At 36.4% G+C, this 21,078-nt stretch overlaps 1 protein-coding gene across 2 annotated transcripts in view; it reads right to left on the bottom strand.

Annotated features, from left to right (window-relative positions):
* LOC127942234 (calcium/calmodulin-dependent protein kinase type II subunit alpha) overlaps positions 1–20,846 on the bottom strand; it is a 46,719-nt gene extending 25,873 nt beyond the window's left edge. The window contains exons 1-7 of one of the 2 annotated variants that reach the window (XM_052537925.1): positions 20,549–20,846; positions 19,125–19,219; positions 9,375–9,434; positions 7,067–7,121; positions 6,032–6,097; positions 5,538–5,610; positions 4,275–4,377 (exon numbers count right to left, since the gene is read on the bottom strand). In XM_052537925.1, the coding sequence (XP_052393885.1) occupies positions 4,275–4,377; positions 5,538–5,610; positions 6,032–6,097; positions 7,067–7,121; positions 9,375–9,434; positions 19,125–19,219; positions 20,549–20,610 (514 nt within the window). In that variant the 5' untranslated portion in view covers positions 20,611–20,846. The remainder of the gene's footprint in view (positions 1–4,274; positions 4,378–5,537; positions 5,611–6,031; positions 6,098–7,066; positions 7,122–9,374; positions 9,435–19,124; positions 19,220–20,548) is intronic. The other variant, XM_052537926.1, reaches the window with a different exon arrangement.
* Between the last annotated feature and the right edge of the window lie 232 nt (positions 20,847–21,078).

Below are 21,078 nucleotides of genomic sequence, written 5' to 3'. Positions count from 1 at the left end.
ATAATTGTATAATGCAATGCTCTACGAAGGCCCTGTCCCAAATGGTGCACTTCATGTGGACTTTCTGTCTTGTGGACTTAAATTGCGAGTGCTCACCGAGACTACGAGTAAGTAGGCCGTCCCATTCAGCATTTTAACGCTCTGAAGTGTGCTCAGCAGCGCCCTCTTTGTACCCTTGAATCGGTCTTCCGCGAAGCCTGCATAAATGCATGCTACGCACACTTTAACTACCCAGGAATCCTTGCGAAATGCCAATCAGACAACAGATGGGAGGATTTCGCTCAAGAGCAATTGACGACATGGCTGAGAAGAAAATATTTAAGTGTAGGTATCATTACGGTTTTTAATGACCTAGGTGTACATTTTACCAGTTGTTACCTACAGTTTATACAAACATTATGGTCATCGACAGGTGGTTGATATCTCAAACATAATAATAGCGTGTTGAATAATATGATCGCATTATGATTCATTATAAATAATTAATAAATAGAACCAAATGTCAGGGCTTTACTGAGTCATATGTAAACCTAGTATTTATATTTAAACCTGTAAAATTATCTGAAACTCACACACGTTTATTATGTGTTAAAATTTTAATCTTAGGTCAAATGGAACATTATGTATTATTAAAACTGTATACATTATTTAAATAAGCATGTAAATATTGTCTAATGCCCAGGTGGCATAGGCAAAAACAACCAGACCAGACCGTTATTTCCGGCTTGCCGATCGAGTCTGTCCCAAAAATACCTCTCAATGCGCCCTCGTGGACTCGCACCAAGGGCCCTATAGGTCTGCACTACATGACATCATCCAAATGTGGACTCTGAGGAAGTCAACAAGTCTGGAGTGTGCCATTTGGGACAGAGACAAACGGAGCAACAGAAAACCCAAATACAGCACAAATAAAAGAATACAAAACATTAATATGAAAAAGTATACACTCTGATGGGTGGTTTTTCAGGGATTTGGACAAACAACCTTTACCGGCCTATTGGTTGGAAGACAGGTTGACTTTTTGACATAAGCACTCACTGTTTCAGTGTACTCCTGCAGGTCTGTGTGGTTGTTGCAGGTGGCTGCCTTTTACACATGTTCCAGTCTATGCGTTGAAAGCAGTCCTGTAGTGTTGAAGAAGCATAATCTGGCCATATTGTGATGAGTATTGTGAACCGGTTTTCGGAAGCGAGTTTCAGAAGTAGTGTGTATGCTGGAATTAGCATAACAGAGATGTGATCTGAGTACCCAAGGTGGGGGTGGGGTACCGCCTTGTATGCATTCTTTTCTGTTGTGTAGGCAAAGTACAGTGTCTTTTTTCCCCTAGTTGCAAAGTTCATATGTTGGTAGAACATTGGCAGAACTGTCTTTAAGTTAGCTAGGTTGAAGTCACTGGCTTTTCTGAAAAACCGTCAGGATTATTTGTTGTTCGCTGATGGCACTGTACAGCTCCCAAAGTGCGTCCTTGGCGTTTGCACATGGGGTAATGTAAACTGCGGCAATAACAATGGCTGTGAACTCCCGTGGCAGATAGAACAGTCGACACTTTACAAACATGAGCTCCACCAGCGATGAACAGTGTTTTGTCACTACCACAGCACTACTCTTTGTTGACGTACACACATGAGCCACCCCCAGCGGCTGCTTTACCAGACAGTGCTGTATCTCTGTTCACTCAGTAGCAGGTTAAACCGTGCAGCGGAAAAGTCCAGGATATTGTCGTTCAGCCATGTTTCAGAAAATAAAAACAACAATCCCTTGTCTCATGCTGTGTAGGCCGACTGAGTTGAATTAAAGGGGTGGTTGACAGTTTTTTTCTAGGCTTGATTGTGTTCATATGGTGCAGTCGAACATGTGTTCATGCTTCCTTTTATGAAAATAAAATCACATAATTTACCCATATTCCACACTGATCTGTCCCTTCTCTGACAAAGGCCTTGATTATTTCCTGTTATTATGAAGCCCCTCCCTCAGAAAAACATGATGGGCTGAGATTGGTCAGCTAGCTCAGTGTGTTGTGATTTGCTAAACCGCATCTATAGCTCGTCTGAACATCTCACCTCTCAAGCATAGAATGTCCTTTGGTTGTATTGTAAACAATGATATTCTCTATATTGCTTATTAATTGAGATGAGATGCAGAGAATATTAATGAAGAGGATCGCACAGAACCTGTGCAAGCACGGCTCTTAATGCTATGTTTGTTTGTGGTCATCTCATACTTCTAGATACGCTGTTGTTTGAAAATGCTACTGCTTCTGTTAGCTTTTAATATACGGTTTTATTCTAATTAAAGCTTTAATACAGCACAGCAACCGTATGCGCTTCCATGTATAACGTTTCTCATTGCTATGTGAAAATAAGTGTATAAAGGAACAGTTTGTTGGAGCTGATCTGACGATCTGAATGAGAGAGAGAGAGAGAGAGAGAGAAATGCAGAGCGTGGTGACGCGAGGAACAGGATTGAGAACCGCTGATTTAGAACATTGGTTTTGAAACTTGTGAATCCATTAAAATCGTAGAAGACAGAATCTCGATTTATATATGAAAAGATTTTTATGTGCATCCCTAGTTTTCTCTTCCTCTTCTCTAAAGCAGCACAACATGGCAAGGGCAGGGTTAATCTGGTTTCATGATGTAACGGACCTGGGAAGAAGCTCATTGTAGTCCCTTACCAGCTGTTTTTTTGTAGGCATTAAACTGCCAGAATTGTAAAAGACGATACCTCCATTTGCATTGAACTTTCAGCGCTGCAACTTTGGAGATATTGTTTATGCCCAAACAGCAACATTACAAACTAACTAACATTTAAAAAGTGAAATCGCAATCAATCACCCCTTTAAAGGAATAATTCACCCAAAAATGAAAATGTGTTGTTCATCAGCTTACCCCCAGGGCATCCAAGATGTAGGTGAATTTGTTTCTTTAGTAGAACACAAATCAATATTTTTAAGTCAAACTGTTGTAGTCTATCACTCTTATAATGTAAGTGGATGGGAATCACTGCTAAAACATACACTAAAATAAAAAAATAAAAACAAAAACATACACAAACAAAACCAAATTAAACCCTCAAAACACTCGCTTTAAGGCGAATCAGCAAGAAGAAGAAGATGCCTCACGCGCAGGCTGTGTTTTGAGGAGCTGCTCATATAGTTCAGGCATTGCAGTGCTTCAGAGGTAAAACAACTATATAAATACTGTTCAGTTTCTTGCACAGGCCGATTGTTTTGTGTCTTTACCCATTAATGTCTGTCACGAACAGCAGGGTTTAATTAGGTTTTGTTTGTGTATGTATGTTTTTTTTTCTATTATTGTATGTTTTAGCCATGATTCCCATTTACCTCCATTATAAGACTGACATACTGCAATGGTTTGAGTTCAAAATCTTTGTTTGTGTTCTACTGAACAGATAAACATAAAATTTTCATTTTTGAGTGAGCTATCCCTTTCGAGTCGAGTTTATTTTCCAAAGAGCGAACATTTGACAGCATGAGTGATGGAATCGCTGGTCTAGTGGGGTTACCCCTTAGCCTAGCTCATATGTGAACTTATTCAGAAATGAACCTATTCAGAACATGAAAGTTAATATATTGCTTGAGGGATGTTTTTTGCCCATTATGTGTGAAAGTGTGTGAGGCATGTTGAAACCCACTGAAATCTGAACAAGATGGCACTAAGGCCCAACGGTATGTACAACAAAATACATCCAGAGGGGCAGAGCTTAAGTTCACATACCCTATCTGTTGATACAGCACTGAAGTGACTAATATGGAAGAGAACATAAATTCATATGTTGTGTGTGTGCGTGTGTGTGTGTGTGTGTTTGTTTGACAAATGCATAAAGATTAAAATCAGAACCAAAACAAATATTAAAATATTAAGAATCAACAGCACTGCATTTAATATACTAAATATTGTAATACTTTAGTTTAGGAATCAAGTTGATTATTAGCATGCATATTACTAGCATATTGGCTGTTCATTAGTACTTATAAAGCACATATTAATGTCTTAATCTGCATGACCATAAGGGCGATCCCTTAATCCTACCTCATACCTAAACTTAACAACTTCCTTACTAACTATTATTAAGCAGCAAATTAGGAGTTTATTGAGCCAAAAGTTATTAGTTAGTAAATAGTACTAATAATTTTGTTTCCCAAACTAAAGTGTTACCCTTAATATTATGTGAAAATATATTTCGACTGTAAATCTACGATTTGTGCAATTCTATATCAATGATAGTTGGTGGTATAATAAATGGGTCATTACCAAACCAAGCCTGTTGTTCCCCTTCAACCTCAATGGCAAGCCCAAAGTCTGCTAACTTTACAGCTGCACCTTTGGACTTTGAAGCCAGAAGCAGGTTTTCTGGCTAGAAACATGGAAGCAAACGGGACAAAAAAGGAAAAAAGATGCATGGATAAAATGTTAATGATCATTTTGTTGTTGTTTTTTTCCCATCATATTACAACACAAATATTGTCCTGACCATGTCAGATATGGGGTGCCCCAAGGCTCTGTTTTAGGACCTGTTGTATTCTTTTTATTTATGCTGTAATTTGAGGCAATAATTTAAAAAAAAATGACGCATAATGATCATGTTTTGTTTAATCCCTTTTTGACCATTTGGCTAAATGAGTAGAAGACAATATTTTTGGTTGAAATCTATGTGGTAACAACGGTGTTACTGAGAGTTTTGGGTCTCTCCAGTGGTAATAAGCACTCCAGTGTTAAAATTTTTTCAAAATATCAAAACTGAAATCTGTCCTTCCTTTTAACAATTTGGAGAAAAGTATACATGCATTTCATTTCATTCTATCTGATACTGAAATGCCCTGTACTTGAGCAGAGTACCAAAATACAGGACTGGCCAAAATGCTTCTGTTGAGGCTTTTAAGAAATTCCACAAAAGCTACATGTGTTGCCCTTTCTTAACACTAACTATTATCTCTTCTCATTTCAGAAGAACACATCAAAGATGTGCATATGAGAAACTCATTATCATTTTCTTGCAAGATTACGCAAGTTTGTTCATTTTTTTATTGCAAATTTAATTGTATTAGTATTACAAATGCATTGTATTGCATTTTATTACATAAGTAATTGGTTTTTTACCACTTTTCAGAAATATAGTCCTTGCTACAGAGACCACCAATCTGCAGTATTGATTCTACATTTTATATTCAGAGTTAAAATGTTTTCGAATTACTTTTGCATCTATTGTCGTTTCCTGGATTTTGTTCTACAGTGTTTTGAGTGGCTGGATTTGGCATAAGTTGTATCGCAAAAAATAATACTCTACACCAAAACTCCGCCACTTGTGGGCTCTCATTGTGTAGCTCTCTTCCAGTTTGAATGTGGTAAACTGTTAATAAGGACACTAAAAAATGCTGCTCACACAGTACATGTAAAAAATAACAGTCTGGTGCACTTCTCCCTACGGCAAGCTGGATGCATTTACAATAATTGGATATTTCAGCATTGCATTATATATAGAGAGACAGAGATTTAACAACAATTATAATGAAATACCTTTAAGTCTCTGTGCACGACGCCCATCTGATGGCAATGAAGTACTGCCTCCAAAATCTGCTGGATGCAATGGCTTCATGGGAAGAAAAGCAAACAAACAAACAAACAAAAAACAAACTTTTACTCAAATACATTGGAATATACTGTCCAGTATCCACACAATTTCAACACATGACACAGGATTTAAACACATTTTAACGTCAGTTGTAAGCATTCCATTTTTTTTCCTTTGCTTGCTGTAGAATAATAATAATATTAATAAAAACTATTATCTGCATCACTAAAGTGAATGTTAAGCAGTCTGATTAAAATTAAAAATGAAAGTTTTGCCTAGTTTTGGCAAATTAGTGAGTTATCTGGCTCTTGTCAAAGCATAGAAACTTAACTTTGGACTATTTAATTTAGTGTGCTTTTATGTATTTGCATATTGTCCATTATTTGTGTTATGCTTGTATACATACAGTCCATTTGTGTTGTGCTGATAGCCCACCTACCTGGCATCTGCTTCGCTGTAATATTCCCTGGCAACAATGTCTTCAAACAGCTCACCACCTGTTACTCTGAACCACACGGATAAGCAAGAATGAGCAAGTAATGGCACTAATTAAAGTATTAATTGACTTGAGACAGCAGTCTATTTATGGGAGTTTCTTCAACTGTAGGCACTTCCGTTTCTGTGAACTTTTCACTTTCCGTCTCACTAGTTGTCTGTCCCCTAACAATTTCCAACAGTACATAGCAAGAGTGTTTTCTGTGAGGAGGCAAGGGAGGCAGTGCCTCCCAAAAAAAATTGATAGTACAGAAATAAATAAAACAGAAGCAGAATTACTTACAATTATTATTGCTACTTTCGACAAATAAGTGGCAATATAACTAAATCATGAGACTTGTTAATGCATTAATGTCTCAGTGTATCTTTTTATTCATACAATGAAAGTAAATTCATTTCAACACCTAACACTTTATTTTAATGCATCTTTGTTAAATATATTAAATATATTTACTACAGTATTAACAGTGAATTGTGTTATTCCAAGGCTAAAAACTCTTAACCTTATCTGTAGCAAATACACATTAAAATAAAGTTTCACCAGAAGCAGAAATCTATTAGTTTTAATAAAAATCCCTTGGAGACTAAAATGCTTGAAGTTGTACTTATACTTATACTTATACTTATACTTATACTTATACTTATACTTATACTTCTTTTCAACATCTAGCAATTTTAAGAAGACAGTGGTTTTATGAAGGTGTCATACAGTAGGTACTTTAATTATTTCAATAAGAAGATATCTATTGTATCCACCCACACTATTGCACAAAAATTACCCTTTATTATCCTTTCCCCCACAAAACCTGACATTAGCAGAAAAGCTAAAATATTTATCCATTTCTAAACCAAATCATGTTTTTCAATCACTCGGGCCTTTGTTAACCTAGAGCAGTATTTCAGTTTATGGTTTGTACAGTAATATAGTACAGTACAGTAAGTTGCTTTTTATCTGGTCTGGTTGTTCAGAGAAACTTACAAGTCAAAGATGAGGTAATGGTGACCTTCCTCAGAGATGCTGTCATGCAGACGCACTGGATGGAGAAGAAACAAAGAGATAACATGATTATTAAAAATGTTTTCTTACACTTACAGTCCATTGTAATTGTACAAGTATACATTTTAATTGTTTCTGGGATTGTTATTCCCAACAGATTTGCTACAAACTTTTTTTCCAAAATGTTTCAAATAAGAGCACAGATTCACCTCTGGCCTGAGAACAGAGCTTTAAGCTTTAAGTCATTTGCCTGATTAGTATGAACCTCAAAAGGCTCATGGGAAAAAAATTGCTAAATAAATATTATTAATTTAATAGATGATCAGATATATATCAAAGACCATTTCCGCCACTGAATAAAAATCTCACAGTTCTTTTTTTGCTTGCAATTGTGTTTATATCTCACAATTCTGACTTTTTCATTTCTTTTTTCATCGCAATTGTGAGATATAAAATCCAGTTGTGATTACTTTTTTTCCCTAAGACCTGTGAATTTATATATCACAATTTTTATTTCTTTTCTCACAATACCAATTGTATTTCATGCAATTCCGAGGAAAAAAGTCAGAATTGTGAGATAAAAAGTCACAATTACCTTTATTTATTTTATCTTTATTTTATTATTATTATTATTTTTCTGTGGTGGAAATGGGCTTTAACAGATATGGGCTGAAAAAAGTGTATGTTTTTTAAGAGGTGGGAACATGGCTGCTACACCTATAGCAACTGTTTCCCTATACATTCATCCACTGAAAATGGATCAGAGAAATATCTTCAGATTACGGTGCCATGGAGACTAGATTTCACTCTATTCACTCAAGTAAGCAAGTAGCCAGTATCACCATGGAAACTGCATAGCTACGCTCTAGCAACCATTCAGAGCACACTAGCAACTGCATAACATGACCCAGCTATATCTCGGCAACCGAATATCATAGAAGCATGCTGTGTGTCCAAAATCATGTACTCTCTGATTTGAATCTGAATTTACTTCGTGACCATTAAAAAATTCTATATAGTATGAATTTGAAGCAAATTCTGTCATGCACAACTCACAATTTCTTCCTTTGCTGTATCTAGTTGTTGTTATTATTATCCCATTATTTGTGCATTGCAATATATGGTAGTCCACTGAAATGTATGGTAAAAGCTTGGCACATTGATTAAGGAGGGTTTCTTTGAACTTGATCAATTTTAGTGTCAAAAGGTGGGGTTGATGTTGTTGATGCTACTACAGCACATTGTCATTTTCCTCCTAGAGAATTCCTCAGATTGTCAACAGCTTTGGCTCAAAACTGAATATGGTTCAGACCATGCTGACCAAAAGATATCAAAAGCTTTTATAATTTACCAAACAGGGCTATGTTTCCCAAAAGCATTGATAGCTAACTATGGTTGGAAGTTCCATTGTTGCTAACATAATTGAACAATTCTGTGTTTCCTGAAACTGCACATTCGCGAACAGCATCACAAGCATACAAGGTTGGAGCTAAATATTTTGACCTGCGATTAGTTTCTTGATAGTAAAACATGTAGACTTACAAAGATCATGCTCTTGGGCTCAGTGAACAAACTAACATGCAGTACCATCTTTATCCTTCTTTACATTTGAATATACTGTATATATATTTCAATTAATGAATCAAACATTAAATAAAGCATAATGACAGGGCACCAAAAAAAATGAAGTAGTCATCGTGTGTCATGTTCAATACAGCAGCATATCAGAGGTAATGAATCGATAAGTTAATAGTAAATAGTTAATAAAGTTATTACTTCACAACCTGCGTGTGGCGTCATTGACGATCATCCTTTATAATTGAACCAGTGTGGAGCGAGTGCAGTCATGTTACTAAATGGTTTCAGGAGACAGTTGTGACTAGTTGGTTAGTTTCTTCAACGATGCATCATATTATGGTTAATCAGTGAGTTACATTCAAACACACGCTGGTTTTGTATATTTCCTCAATTTCTAGATGGTGGGCACACCAATCCAAGTTTGGCAAGACTTTGGCATATTGAAACTTGGCCATACCCAGAGAGTATCTGAGCCTTTTTAGTCTAGTGAAATTAAACCAGAAAAATGGCTTATAATGTCTAAATAGTTTGGCATAAAATAATACAACTAGTCACTAGATTGCTTTGTTCCTTAATGACAGTTATATTTATAATTAGCTTTATATAAACACAAGTTCACCTCATTTAGACAGCTAAGTAAACATTGTGTGTGTGTGTGTGTGTGTGTGTGTGTGTGTGTGTGTGTGTGTGTGTGTGTGTGTAGTGAACTTACCAATATTGGAGTGCTTCAGCAGTCTGCAGATCCTAGCCTCCCTGTCCAGCTTCTGGTGATCTAGAATATATAAAATAACAGATTTTTCAACATCCAAAATGGAAAATACAGATGGTACATGAGCAAACAGCTATTTTTACTATGCTGTGGAAAAAAGTACAACCCATCAAAATGCAGTTTCTTAATTTTAAAAGTTACTTTTTTGGATTACTGACCACAAGGCTATGGCCTTCACCAATATCAACAGATAAAAGGCAAAATAAGTAAACAAATGACAGTTGGAAATGTCTCTTTTGTAATGTTCTCTGCTTAAATGATCAGAAATTCTTGTTTAAAATCACCAAGTGCACACCATTTATTTATTTTAATAATTACACTAGTATGGCAGAAATGACATACTTCCCCGCTTCCACTATGACTTATTTCATATCAAAGCCCCTTTTTAAGCTTTAAAATCCATATCACAATATGTAAAATAAAATCGAAACATCTTAAATGCAGCACAGGTTTCAACATTATCGAAAACATTTCTTTGCTTATGCCAAATGTGATTTTCAGTAATGGAGATCTGCCAGCAGCTGCACATTCTTCTACTAGGGACGAGCAGTTCACAGATCCTATCCATTAAATGTGGCCAACAAACCAATAATAACGCGGAGCAATAATGACAAAATAATTGCAACACAGCACAGGCGCCCAGGGCTCTTGTGGATCAACTGACCCAATTTACGTTTACAGTTACATTCATAGTTTTAATGTTTTATTATGTAACACCTCAAATGACATGGGAAATTAAAGTTAATAATAATTAGCCAGTCTGCGAACTCATTCTCCTAAATGGATTGTTATTGCAGAGCATTCACAGCTTATATGTACTGAAACACGCTTGGTACATAGAGAAAAACACATTTATTTAAGGGGGTCAGTGCTGGGTAGATTACTTACATATTGTAGTCCGTTACTGATTACAAATTACATGACAAAAATGTTACTTATTAATTTAGACTACATTTTGATTACTTTTAGATTACTTAGTTTTGACATAACTCATTTATCATTTAGATCTGAATGGTATCATATTGGGGTTCATTAATAAAAATTGTAAGGTGTTGATGAAAAGTTTATAATTAATGAAATATAATCATAAATATGCCAAATTAAAATGAATTAAACATTGTCAATGTGACCATTGTGACAATGTAAGCATGCAGTTATGTTGTTCTGTTGTTGAAATCTCAGTGAGACTTTGAATAAATATTGTAGATCAATGAGGTACGGCTAACAAAAAAGCTCAGGGATCCTTACATTAAATGAACAAACATTAATAAGCATGAAAACTCGACATTACATGGCCAAAATCTTCCAGGTTTGAAAGTTATTTTTTTTGTCAGGATGTCCAATATGAATAATTAGTGGAGTTGGTGTATATAATGAAAACTTAGTATTTCACAGCTACGCATTGGCAATGTTTAGTAACTTGCTTAATTATTAGTCTCAAGTATATGGTAGGTTTATTAACAATTAAAATGTAAAAAAAAAAAAAAAAAATGGAGTGAATCAATCAGTTTACTGCTATTTTGTGAATAATATGTAATAATGTAATCTATAAAAATTGACTATAATCTGATTATAGCTATATGCAGAATAACTAGGCCCCAGGGTCAGACGTTTCTATGTCGAGTTCTACAAAATGTTCTCATCACAAATGACCTCACGGCTTATTATCGTTTAATTATTTTTATGAACAATCAGAATTGCTATCAAGCCTCTCATTACACTTTTCCTGAAGCCAGGCAAAGATGAACTAGATTGAATCTCCTAAGACCTATTTCTCTATTAAATGTCAAAACATATATATTCTCAAATCTATCAAATACAACATATAATAGAGTTTTATTTGGTTTTGGCCCAAATTTTAATTCCAGGATTCTCCCACTGTATTCTTCCACATCTGCAGCCATGAATAAAACATGGAGGATGTCCCGTAAGCCCTTTGCTATTCATTATAGCCACAGAGCTTCTGCCATCAGAATGTCAAGTCTATTAAGGGAATAAACAGGATGCATGCGGAGAGCAATGTTTCTTCATATGCCTTTTACTATATTTACCTGACCCATCATCTTGTGTCTGAAGTTTTCAAGCTATAAACTTAACCGTTCAAATTGTATTTCTTTCCCATTATAATCTATGAGCTTGCTTGTTTACAGCTAGGAGATAACCTGTCTAATATTATGCATTTTTTTTTAATGTGTTGGTTTCAGTATCAAAATATGCAGTTGACGGTCAAAAGGTTCCATGAGGTATGCTAACTGTTTTTACGGCGCCGTATATAATCATAGAATGATTTCAGAAGATAATTTTTAAGTCATGTTATCTTTCCTTGGGCATCAGAATCACCACCAGAATCATATATAAGCCAATTCTTAAAATGTCCAAAAATGTTTTGCTAGACTTGCTGGAATTTCTGGAATAATAATAATAATAATAAAAAACTGTAATTGTATACCCACACTTGTATACCTCAAAACTATTCCTCTAAGTAAACAGGTGTGTACTTATAAAGGCCAAATGTCCTCACTAAAACAATAGAAAATCTTGCTCATTTAAAAGGAGTGTGTCAAATACCTGAGGCAGCATCAAAACAGTGCTGCACCAGTTAGCTTGTCTATTATTTTTCTCAGTGTTCGGAAGAACTTACAGTAGTGAAGTGTTTAATTTAACTTCAAACCTGCAGTGTTTTGGCTGTGGCATCATTTGTGTGTGCCAGCCTGTAGGGAGTCTGTGCAGCGCATATGGCCGTGCGCTTTCCTTTAACTGGCTCTGTTTTAAGAGCTCTGGGCTCACCAAATTGCATTTAACAAGCTCCGTTGTGGATGCTGTGGCTCAGTTTAGCAAGTTATTCACACTTTGTTCACAGATGACTTACACTGGGAATGTGTACAAACATCCTTTGCATGTTGTGCTCACTAGAATTTGGCCAAGCAATCTAAATGACCACCAGGACTTCACAACGTCACATTTTACCACTCAAACTCTCACTCAGAATTTAACAGGCTGAATGTTTTTTCACATGACATTTAGCACCAGTATACAGTATTGTTACATCAGTACAAACTTCCATTGTTCAAACTTCCAAGTCCATTGTTCATCGTTTCTCACTGACATATCGTGACACTTTCTTTCCCTCTGGCAGACTATTTGTGAATGTTTTGTTTTAAAGGAAAGAAATAATACAATTATGTTGGTGGTGATAAAACATAGTTGGCGAACGCTTTTGGGAAACACACCCCTGAATAATTTGGGTCAACATAACATTAGATATTAACCCTGGACCAGTGACCTTGTGTCATATTTTTATTAGGGTAAGTGACCCTTAAAGGACAGGACACGCAAAGATATTGTCAGTCGCCGGTCGTCAGCGACCGTCTTTCAGTCTAGTCTTCATTGTGTGTTCCACGTGTTGGTTCTTGTGCAGGGTTGCCAGGTTTCCACAACAAAACCTGCCCAATCGCTACTCAAAACTAGCCCAGAACTGGCCCAATTATGTTTTGAGGGGGATCCTCTATAATACACAAAATACACGTTTTGGTGGGGTTGCACTGGTAAAATTACAAGCGGTAATCTCCTGCTCTCTCTCGTGAAGCCAACAAGGAAGTGCTGTACTGTAACTCAACAACTGGCCGCTAGAGGCTGGCTGCAAAAGGGAGTCAATCCCATAGACGCCCCATGTTAAATTGCAGAAAATTTTAACAACAGAAAATATAAAAACATTACAGCCTGGTAAAAAAATATATATATTTTGGTCTATATATATAATTTCGCCCTTCATGAAAAATGTGTGTATGTGTGTGTGGGGGGTATTACTCATCTGTTTAAATTATATTAAGCCTTAAAGTTCTGTATAAGTAAGGGCGTGGCCACTTGAGTGACACTGCCGTCTAGCTAGGTGGGCGTGGTTTCAGCAACCAGCTCCTGCCTCTTTACCCATTTTTGATTATCTGGGAGTGATGCACGTTGACCCGCTGCCAAGATAGCAATGGCCACCTCTACCCACTTATAGCTTCAAAAATGCTCATGGACACTACGTCCATGTTTTTATACAGTCTATGTAAAATTCACATTTTAGGGTCTAAATATCACGTTATTAGGGTCACTTAAACCCGCGGACATGTAACATGGTGACACTGTTCACGTGTGAGAACTCTGATTGGATGTTCAGTTTAGTGAATGAGTCAGTGCGGGAGAATTAAAGCGAAAGACGGCACAGACAGAAAGCTGTTCTAATGTTACGTTATCTTACTGGAGCGTTCCAATACATGAATATTTTTAAAACAACATGAGCTGCTTAAAATGAAGAAAGTTATCAACATAACTGATAGTCCAATCGGTAAGCAAGTGCTATTTTGTTTAAGTTTCATATATCTCCTATATCCTTATTTTGGTTTCTCCCTTGAATGACTAATATACACTACTGATAGCTGCTAATAAAGACAGTTATGTTGCAGGCGCAGAACGCACATGCTATTTTGCAATCAGCTGTAGTCTGTGCAGTGTGTTCAAGTCCTGATGTTTGGTCCAGACCATAGACTTTATGAAAACATGGACATAGTTTCTGTGTTGTCACCCATTGGTTTCTGAAGAGCATTTTTGAAGCCAAAAGCGGGTGGAGGCTGCCGTCGCCATCTTGGCAGTATGTCACTACCGGATAATCGAAATTGAGCAAAAAGGCTGGAGCTGGTTTATTGAAACCACGGCCACCTAGTTTGACGGCGGTGACAGCAGAGCAATCCACATGTCACTCAAGTGGCCACGCCCTTAATTATGCAAAACTTTAAGGCTTAATATAATTTAAACGGATGAGTTCGGAAAATGGAAAATTTACCCCTCACAGTTGTCATGAATGGTCAAAATAAGCTATATAGACCAAAATAATTTATTGAACCAGGCTGTAAACGTTTTTTTTTTTTTGTTTTTTTTTTTTCTGTAAAGTTGACCGTTTTAACATAGGGAGTCTATGGGATTGACTCCCTTTTGCAGCCAGCCACTAGCGTTCAGTCTATGAATTACAGTTTAAATCACTTCCTTATGGGCTTCATGAGAGAAAGCGGGAGGTTGCCGCTTGGTCCAGATGCAACCGACCAAACAACACCTTTCATACACGATAACAATGCTTTCGGCACCGCTAGATCTTTGAAATCGGCTTGGTGTGTCCTGGCCTTAAAGTCACCAATCAAAAATGATTAAAAAAAAATAATTATGGAATACTGTAGTGTTTAGTAAAAATAATTTATCAGTTCACTTCATTATTTTTTTTTATTCATGTGCCCTAGTAATCTTAAATAAAAAAATGTTAACCTCCCCTCTCTCCTCAAAACGACTCATCTTCTCTTCCACAGCTAGTGACGTGAGGGGTAAACGCTCGGATAAACAACAGAGTGAAAAGCTGAAGCTGATGCTTCACTTTAGAGAAATAAATGCATTGACCAGTGCTGACAAAAGCCACAAAGGGATATCCAAAATGATATTATGATATTACGATATTACCACTAAATTACTCTTAGGACATTGCAAACTTATTTGTTTCTGAATATGAGTTGATGGAGGCAGCCACTCTCTCTTTCTCTCGTTCTCTCACTCTTTGCGCATGCTGTTAGGTATGTTTTGTACCATTGATTGTCGTTGTCTTCCTCAAAATAAATTAAAATTAATAATAATAATAAAAATCTTTATGTTAGGGTGTCGCCGGTGAATCCAGTGGAGAGAAATTCCCTCACAACTAACTGCAAACTGGCATTCAGATCTCCCTCCATTTGGTAAGTAATGCCCCAACTTCCAATGATCCTATCAATTTCTGAAGGATGAACTCAAGCCCCACCCTCTCATTTCATATGCAGTTTCTCTCGGATAGACGTCACAGTAGGGAAAAATAGACAAACGCTACTTTCTGTTCATGCCGACTTTAACACTTTTCTTAGTATTGATGGAATTTTCTGGCAATCTGTATTTTCTCTGTTATTTTCTCCAATTACATATCTTCTGAAATAAAGCAAATGTACTGTATGCATGCATGTTTGTTATAGTTATTTTACTTTTTATTTGGAGTTGCTCGAATGTGTGGGATTTCCGGTTATTTGGAAGTGGATGATTGTAGTTTACAGTACTTTTCACACTTTTCAGTTTAGGTAAAACCATAATATGAGTGCTTAGATTAATAATACCAGCTTTTTGGAAGACTATTCTGATATCTCTACTCCGGAACCAAACTTTGTTTTGGGTGGGCTTGTTAAGGTAATTTCCTCTCATTTTGATGCACCCTGAGCATGCTGAAATCCCAGCTTTCAGTCGGCCCACTCATTTGGATGATGCACAAATGCAAAACTCTCTGGAGAATTAAATTTAGCCAGAATTTTGTGCATTCTGAGTTATTTACACTGTTCAAGAATTGGATTCTCATGCTAATCATGGCCAAAGTTTCAAAGAGCTAGTTCGATATATGCTAGAGTATTTCTGTGCCAGATACACAGCTTCCGGTTTACTGTCAACAGTTTGATGTGAATTAATCGGTGTAGACGGTGTCTTTTGATTTCAATGGGCTCTATTTGCTTTTGATATGATGTGACAGTAGACAGAGTTAGAATAGTTAGAATACATTCCAACATAAACTTTTGACTCAACTCCATTCTGTTGCATATAAAACACACTTTATAAAAAATTATTAGCAAATTATTAGTTTACTGAGGCAAAAGTCATAGTTAATAGTTAGTTAACAGTGAGAACTGGTCCCCAAAATAAAGTGTGACTATAGCTCTCAGTCACTTGAAAATAAATTTGCTATCTATCTATATCCTCTCAAAATTACACGGTCAGTCAGATGCAACATTTTCACTGATCCTCTATCAGAATAATCTACAAGTACAAAAATCGGTTACACCTAATTCAAGAATTCAGACATTCTCCTAACTATAAGTAACTTTGCATCTAACACTTATTAGAGTACTAGTAGACTTATTAGGAGAATAAGTTGACATGTACTTGCAAAGTTACTTATAGTCAGTAGACTGTGTTGGGAACCATCAAAATAATACTAATACTCTTATGACTGCTAGTCGACATGGAGTTGCAAAGTTACCGTTAGTTAGTTGAGTATCTAAAGTGAACTATCAAAATAAAGTGCTACACAAAAACCTTTTAGAGTTGATTGCCATATGTTGTACAGTCTCATGATTATACCATTCCAATATTAATTACAATTAAATCCATCCATTATCTGAGCCGCTTGTCCTGTGCAGTGTTGTGCTATCTTGGACCCTAAAAGTCAGAAAACATTTAAGCACAGATCATTGGTCAAATTAGAGCAAGGAGTTTTTAGAATAGAACATTTAGAATAAGAAGTGGCTCATCTCAGGAAAACCTGCACCCCAGTGATCCATTTTCCATTTGTAGCAGCCTCTTCAGAGAATGAAGGGACACCATCAAATATGCCAGTTGCTTCCAATATTAGACCCCCATTAACCTAGAATTTCCTTGTTTTGGCTTTGTTCGGGAGACTGATGTTCATTGAGAAATGCATTGACTGCATAACTGGATATGGACAGTCATGGTAGCATTCCTTCCACCTAACAAAAGTAGAAGAACAACTAAAGGCCACGATACAGGGTGCCGATCAATGTATGACCAGACCACAGAGCATTGTGGTCAAAATAGAAAAATTAGAAAAATTAGAAAAATGTACTGAAATATTGTCACCCTTGCACTTTTTTTCCCAATAACCCACATTTTTACCTAAAAATTATTTGAAATTTGAAAAAATATTAGCTTTTTATTTCACTGTCAATATTACAGGAACTGTTTTTAGTTCAGAACTTGATATATCTGTTAAAAAAATAAAAAATAATAAAAAGAACATAAATGGCATTGAGAAAATGATTGACACTGTAGACTTATATTATGTTATATTAACTGATAGAACAGCAATTTAAATACAGTCAGGCACTACCTAAAACCATCAACATGCTTTCTGTGCCTCTGTACTGTAAGTTTGACCCACTCCTCTTGTGCAAACAGTGATTTTTGTACATGAATAAAAGAAAAATAACGACTTTATTCAATAATTTGTCTCCTCTGTGTCACTCCACATCACTGTTGCGCCGTTTTGGAGAATATTAGGTATTTTATAGTCTTTGCAAATATTCTTCAAAACGGCGCTATGGTGATGTGTAGAGACACAGACGAGAGACATATTGTTGAATAAAGTTGTTATTTTTGTTTTATCCGAGTACAAAACGTATTCTCATCGCTTCATAACGTTACGGTTGAATCACTGATCGCAGATGGACTATTCTGACGATGATTTTCATACTTTTCTGGACCTTCTGTAACACAAACAGGAGAATGAGTCATTTTCTCTAATCAAACTGGTTGAATGCATGATTATTATACTGCAGGCACTTTCATCTCACCATAAGAAGGTTCAGTTGCAAAGTAAATAAATAAATAGAAAAACTTTTTTTAACTATCTCTAGAAGGTGTCAGTAATATTGACCATGCCACTTTAGGATTTCTCTTTGGAAAGAGATCATTTTGCTGTGTTCATCTGCACATATAAAAAAATATTTTCCCATACAGTTTTTATTCCAACATTATTTTGGAAGAAATTGTGTATTATTTGAAAAATGTCAATATCTTTAGCCACCACTGCCATGTACTGAACAGAAAAACAAAAGGAAATCTCACATAATTTTCTCACCAAATGTTACTTCCTCTGTTTTCACACACACACAAACTGATCTATTAGAATAGAATAGAATAGAATAGAATAGAATAGAATGTCTTCTCTCAGAATGTGCATCACTTTTTTTTCACTTATTTTATTACTGCATTATGAAGTAATATAATACATTTAATGTGTTTGAATTGGTTGGCTCTTGGAGACTGATAGAAAAAGTGTTAGCTGCGATGATGGATCGCATGCACACTGCATTGTCTAAAAACCCATTAAAACAACAATGCAAGTACAGTAGCTACTATTTGAAGCATATAACATGGTGTGTGCTTGGCAACACGGTGTAGGAGGTGTGCGGCTGCCTTCAGGGTATATCACTGCCTCCTACTGCTCTACTTGACTTTCAGCTTTTACAGTATCAGCTTCCAGGAAAAAAGCCTTCCTTTTTCAGCTATGATAATCATACCACAATCACCAATTGTAAGGACATTTCTTAAAATAATAAAATATAAAAGAAGATAAATGCATATATAGTAATCCAGGAACTACAGTCCATCATAATTAAATCATATATATACACATATATGAACAATCCAGTTCTGTTATTTTCCAATCACAATAAGAAATGAAACAGCATATAGCAAAAATAACAATTTTCTAACGTTTGATTAAACTGATGAAAAATTGAAATTCAGCCTCGTCCCTGACTGTTCCTGATTATATAATCTAATATGTCAGATGTTATAATGGCATGACGGATGTATTTGGCCACTTAGGGGTTTAATACTGATTTTGCACTTGACCCTACACAGCATTCCCTAGTCGTCACAAGTGAATGTCATATCTAAAAGTGTCCAGGTATTTGTCACAAATGAGAGTGAGTGATTGTTATAAGGTAAAAATGATGTTAAAAGTATGAACATCAGTCCACTGCTGATCTTCTGTCGTTCCTAATGATTGCTTCAGATCCTGAACTTTGATGCTGTTATAGCATGTGAACTGTTTGTTGGACTGATCCGTGCACCTACCCCGAGTAGACAGCTTCTTTGTGTTGATGATCTTTGCAGCATACTCCTGCCCTGAGAGAACTTTCACACATCTCCGCACCACAGAAAAGGCTCCCCTAAAAACCAGAAGAACATGGAAGCAATGTCTGTAATGTGGGACATTCAGTGTAGAATTGCACTGTGAATATAAACTTCAAGAAAAAGATGGAGGTTTACCTGCTAGGCAGGCAGTAATACATTGGATTATGCAATATTTCAATGTCTGAATTGAATTGCCACCCACAAATGCAATTATGTAAGCGGTTTGACTGCCCACAGAAAAAGACTTGTATATGTGTGTGTGTGTGTGTGTGTTCAGTATGAGGGTGTGTGTGGGAGTACAGCAGTGGGCACAAGGCCAGATGGAGTTGAAGACCCATCTCTGTAGAGGTGTTACATGCTCTCAAATCAAGAAAACAAGTATACAGTGCACTCGCTCGAAAAAAAGAAAAAAACTGCTGTAGTACAGAGTGGGTGGATGGAAAGAGGGAAGCAAGCTGATTTTTTTTTTTACTTCTGCCTCAACATTTCACAGCATTGTTACTGGCACTATATGCATCAACGTACAGGTATCTAAATTACACTCATTAATGTTCATGAATGTAATTATAAGCTGGCTCATTTCATTGTATTGTACTGTAAGGTGTCTTGTGATGCATATACTGTATATGTATATATATATATATATATATATATATATATATATATATATATATATATATATATATATACACACACACACACACACACACACACACACACACACACACACACACACACACACACACACACATATCTAATGTATCTTCTTACAGGGAATTTAGCAAAATCCATTTGGGTCGTTGTCTGCAAACTAAGCTTAGACTATATTTAAATTACAACATTATTGTGTTAACACTTAACATTGTGTTTTTTTTTTTTTAATTATTGCTCTGAAAGCCTGAGATCATTTTAATGCACCGTTAATGGCATAATGTTGGAAACACTCTTCAGATCTCGCCACTTAACTTTTAAGTGGTTTCCTCTGTGGATCTCCTCCACCCAGTATCTGCTTCTTATGTAATGCGAGATGCGTTCTGTGCATTCTCAAGTTAGTACATACTGATCCTTCTACACATCCTGATTGCAGTGATTTCATAATATGCTACATTCAAACCAACCACTACCAGATTTGCCTCGCACCCTGTTTCAAACGAAACTCAAAGTGGATTTGCGGTTCTGTCTTTCGGGGATGTTTTCCAGCTACGTTGTTCTTTAATGAACAAGCTGTCTGACAGTTAACACTCTTAACATGAGCTGATATCTTAAAAAAGCATTGCATTGTGATGAAAATAAAATCTCGGTCCATTGTGCAGCTCAAACATACCTTCACATCAATTCAAAGAAATGCAGCTATTAGAACTTACTTTCCCAGTTCCTCAAACAGCTGGTATTCCTCTGTGAAGCGCGTGCAGGTGATGGTTGCCATTCTGGAAGTGTGTGCGTTTCCAGCGTCTGATGAGAGTGTTGTGAGGTGAAGCGTTTGAAACGTCAGGCAGGAGGGACAGGAGCGCGATCGAACGCTTGCTCCGGAGATCGTTTTCTATATCGGAAAAGTGGAAGTGGAATGAGGAAAAAAGGATAGCTCTTTTTGTGGCTGTCTGCGACTGGTTGCTGTCCTCCATACACAGCCCTCGTTACCATGGCAGCCGCATCCTCCTCCTCTCCTCACATGCTCACACACATGAAGCCATGCAGACAGTAAAACACACCCACACACCTTCAGTGTGCATCACACTGTTACTTCACAGCAGTCTGCAGATACTGCATGAAGAGATGTCAAAAATAGCTATTTTAAATACTCTCAGATAAAACCATGCCTATAGTACTTCTTTTTATTTGCATTCAGTTGAAATCCATTCGTTCAAATGCAAGTATTGCAGCGTTTTTATGTATA

The sequence above is a fragment of the Carassius gibelio genome, chromosome A21, assembly GCF_023724105.1.
Source record: "Carassius gibelio isolate Cgi1373 ecotype wild population from Czech Republic chromosome A21, carGib1.2-hapl.c, whole genome shotgun sequence".
Taxonomy (NCBI): domain Eukaryota; kingdom Metazoa; phylum Chordata; class Actinopteri; order Cypriniformes; family Cyprinidae; genus Carassius; species Carassius gibelio.
This window is presented reverse-complemented; position numbering and strand designations above follow the sequence as displayed.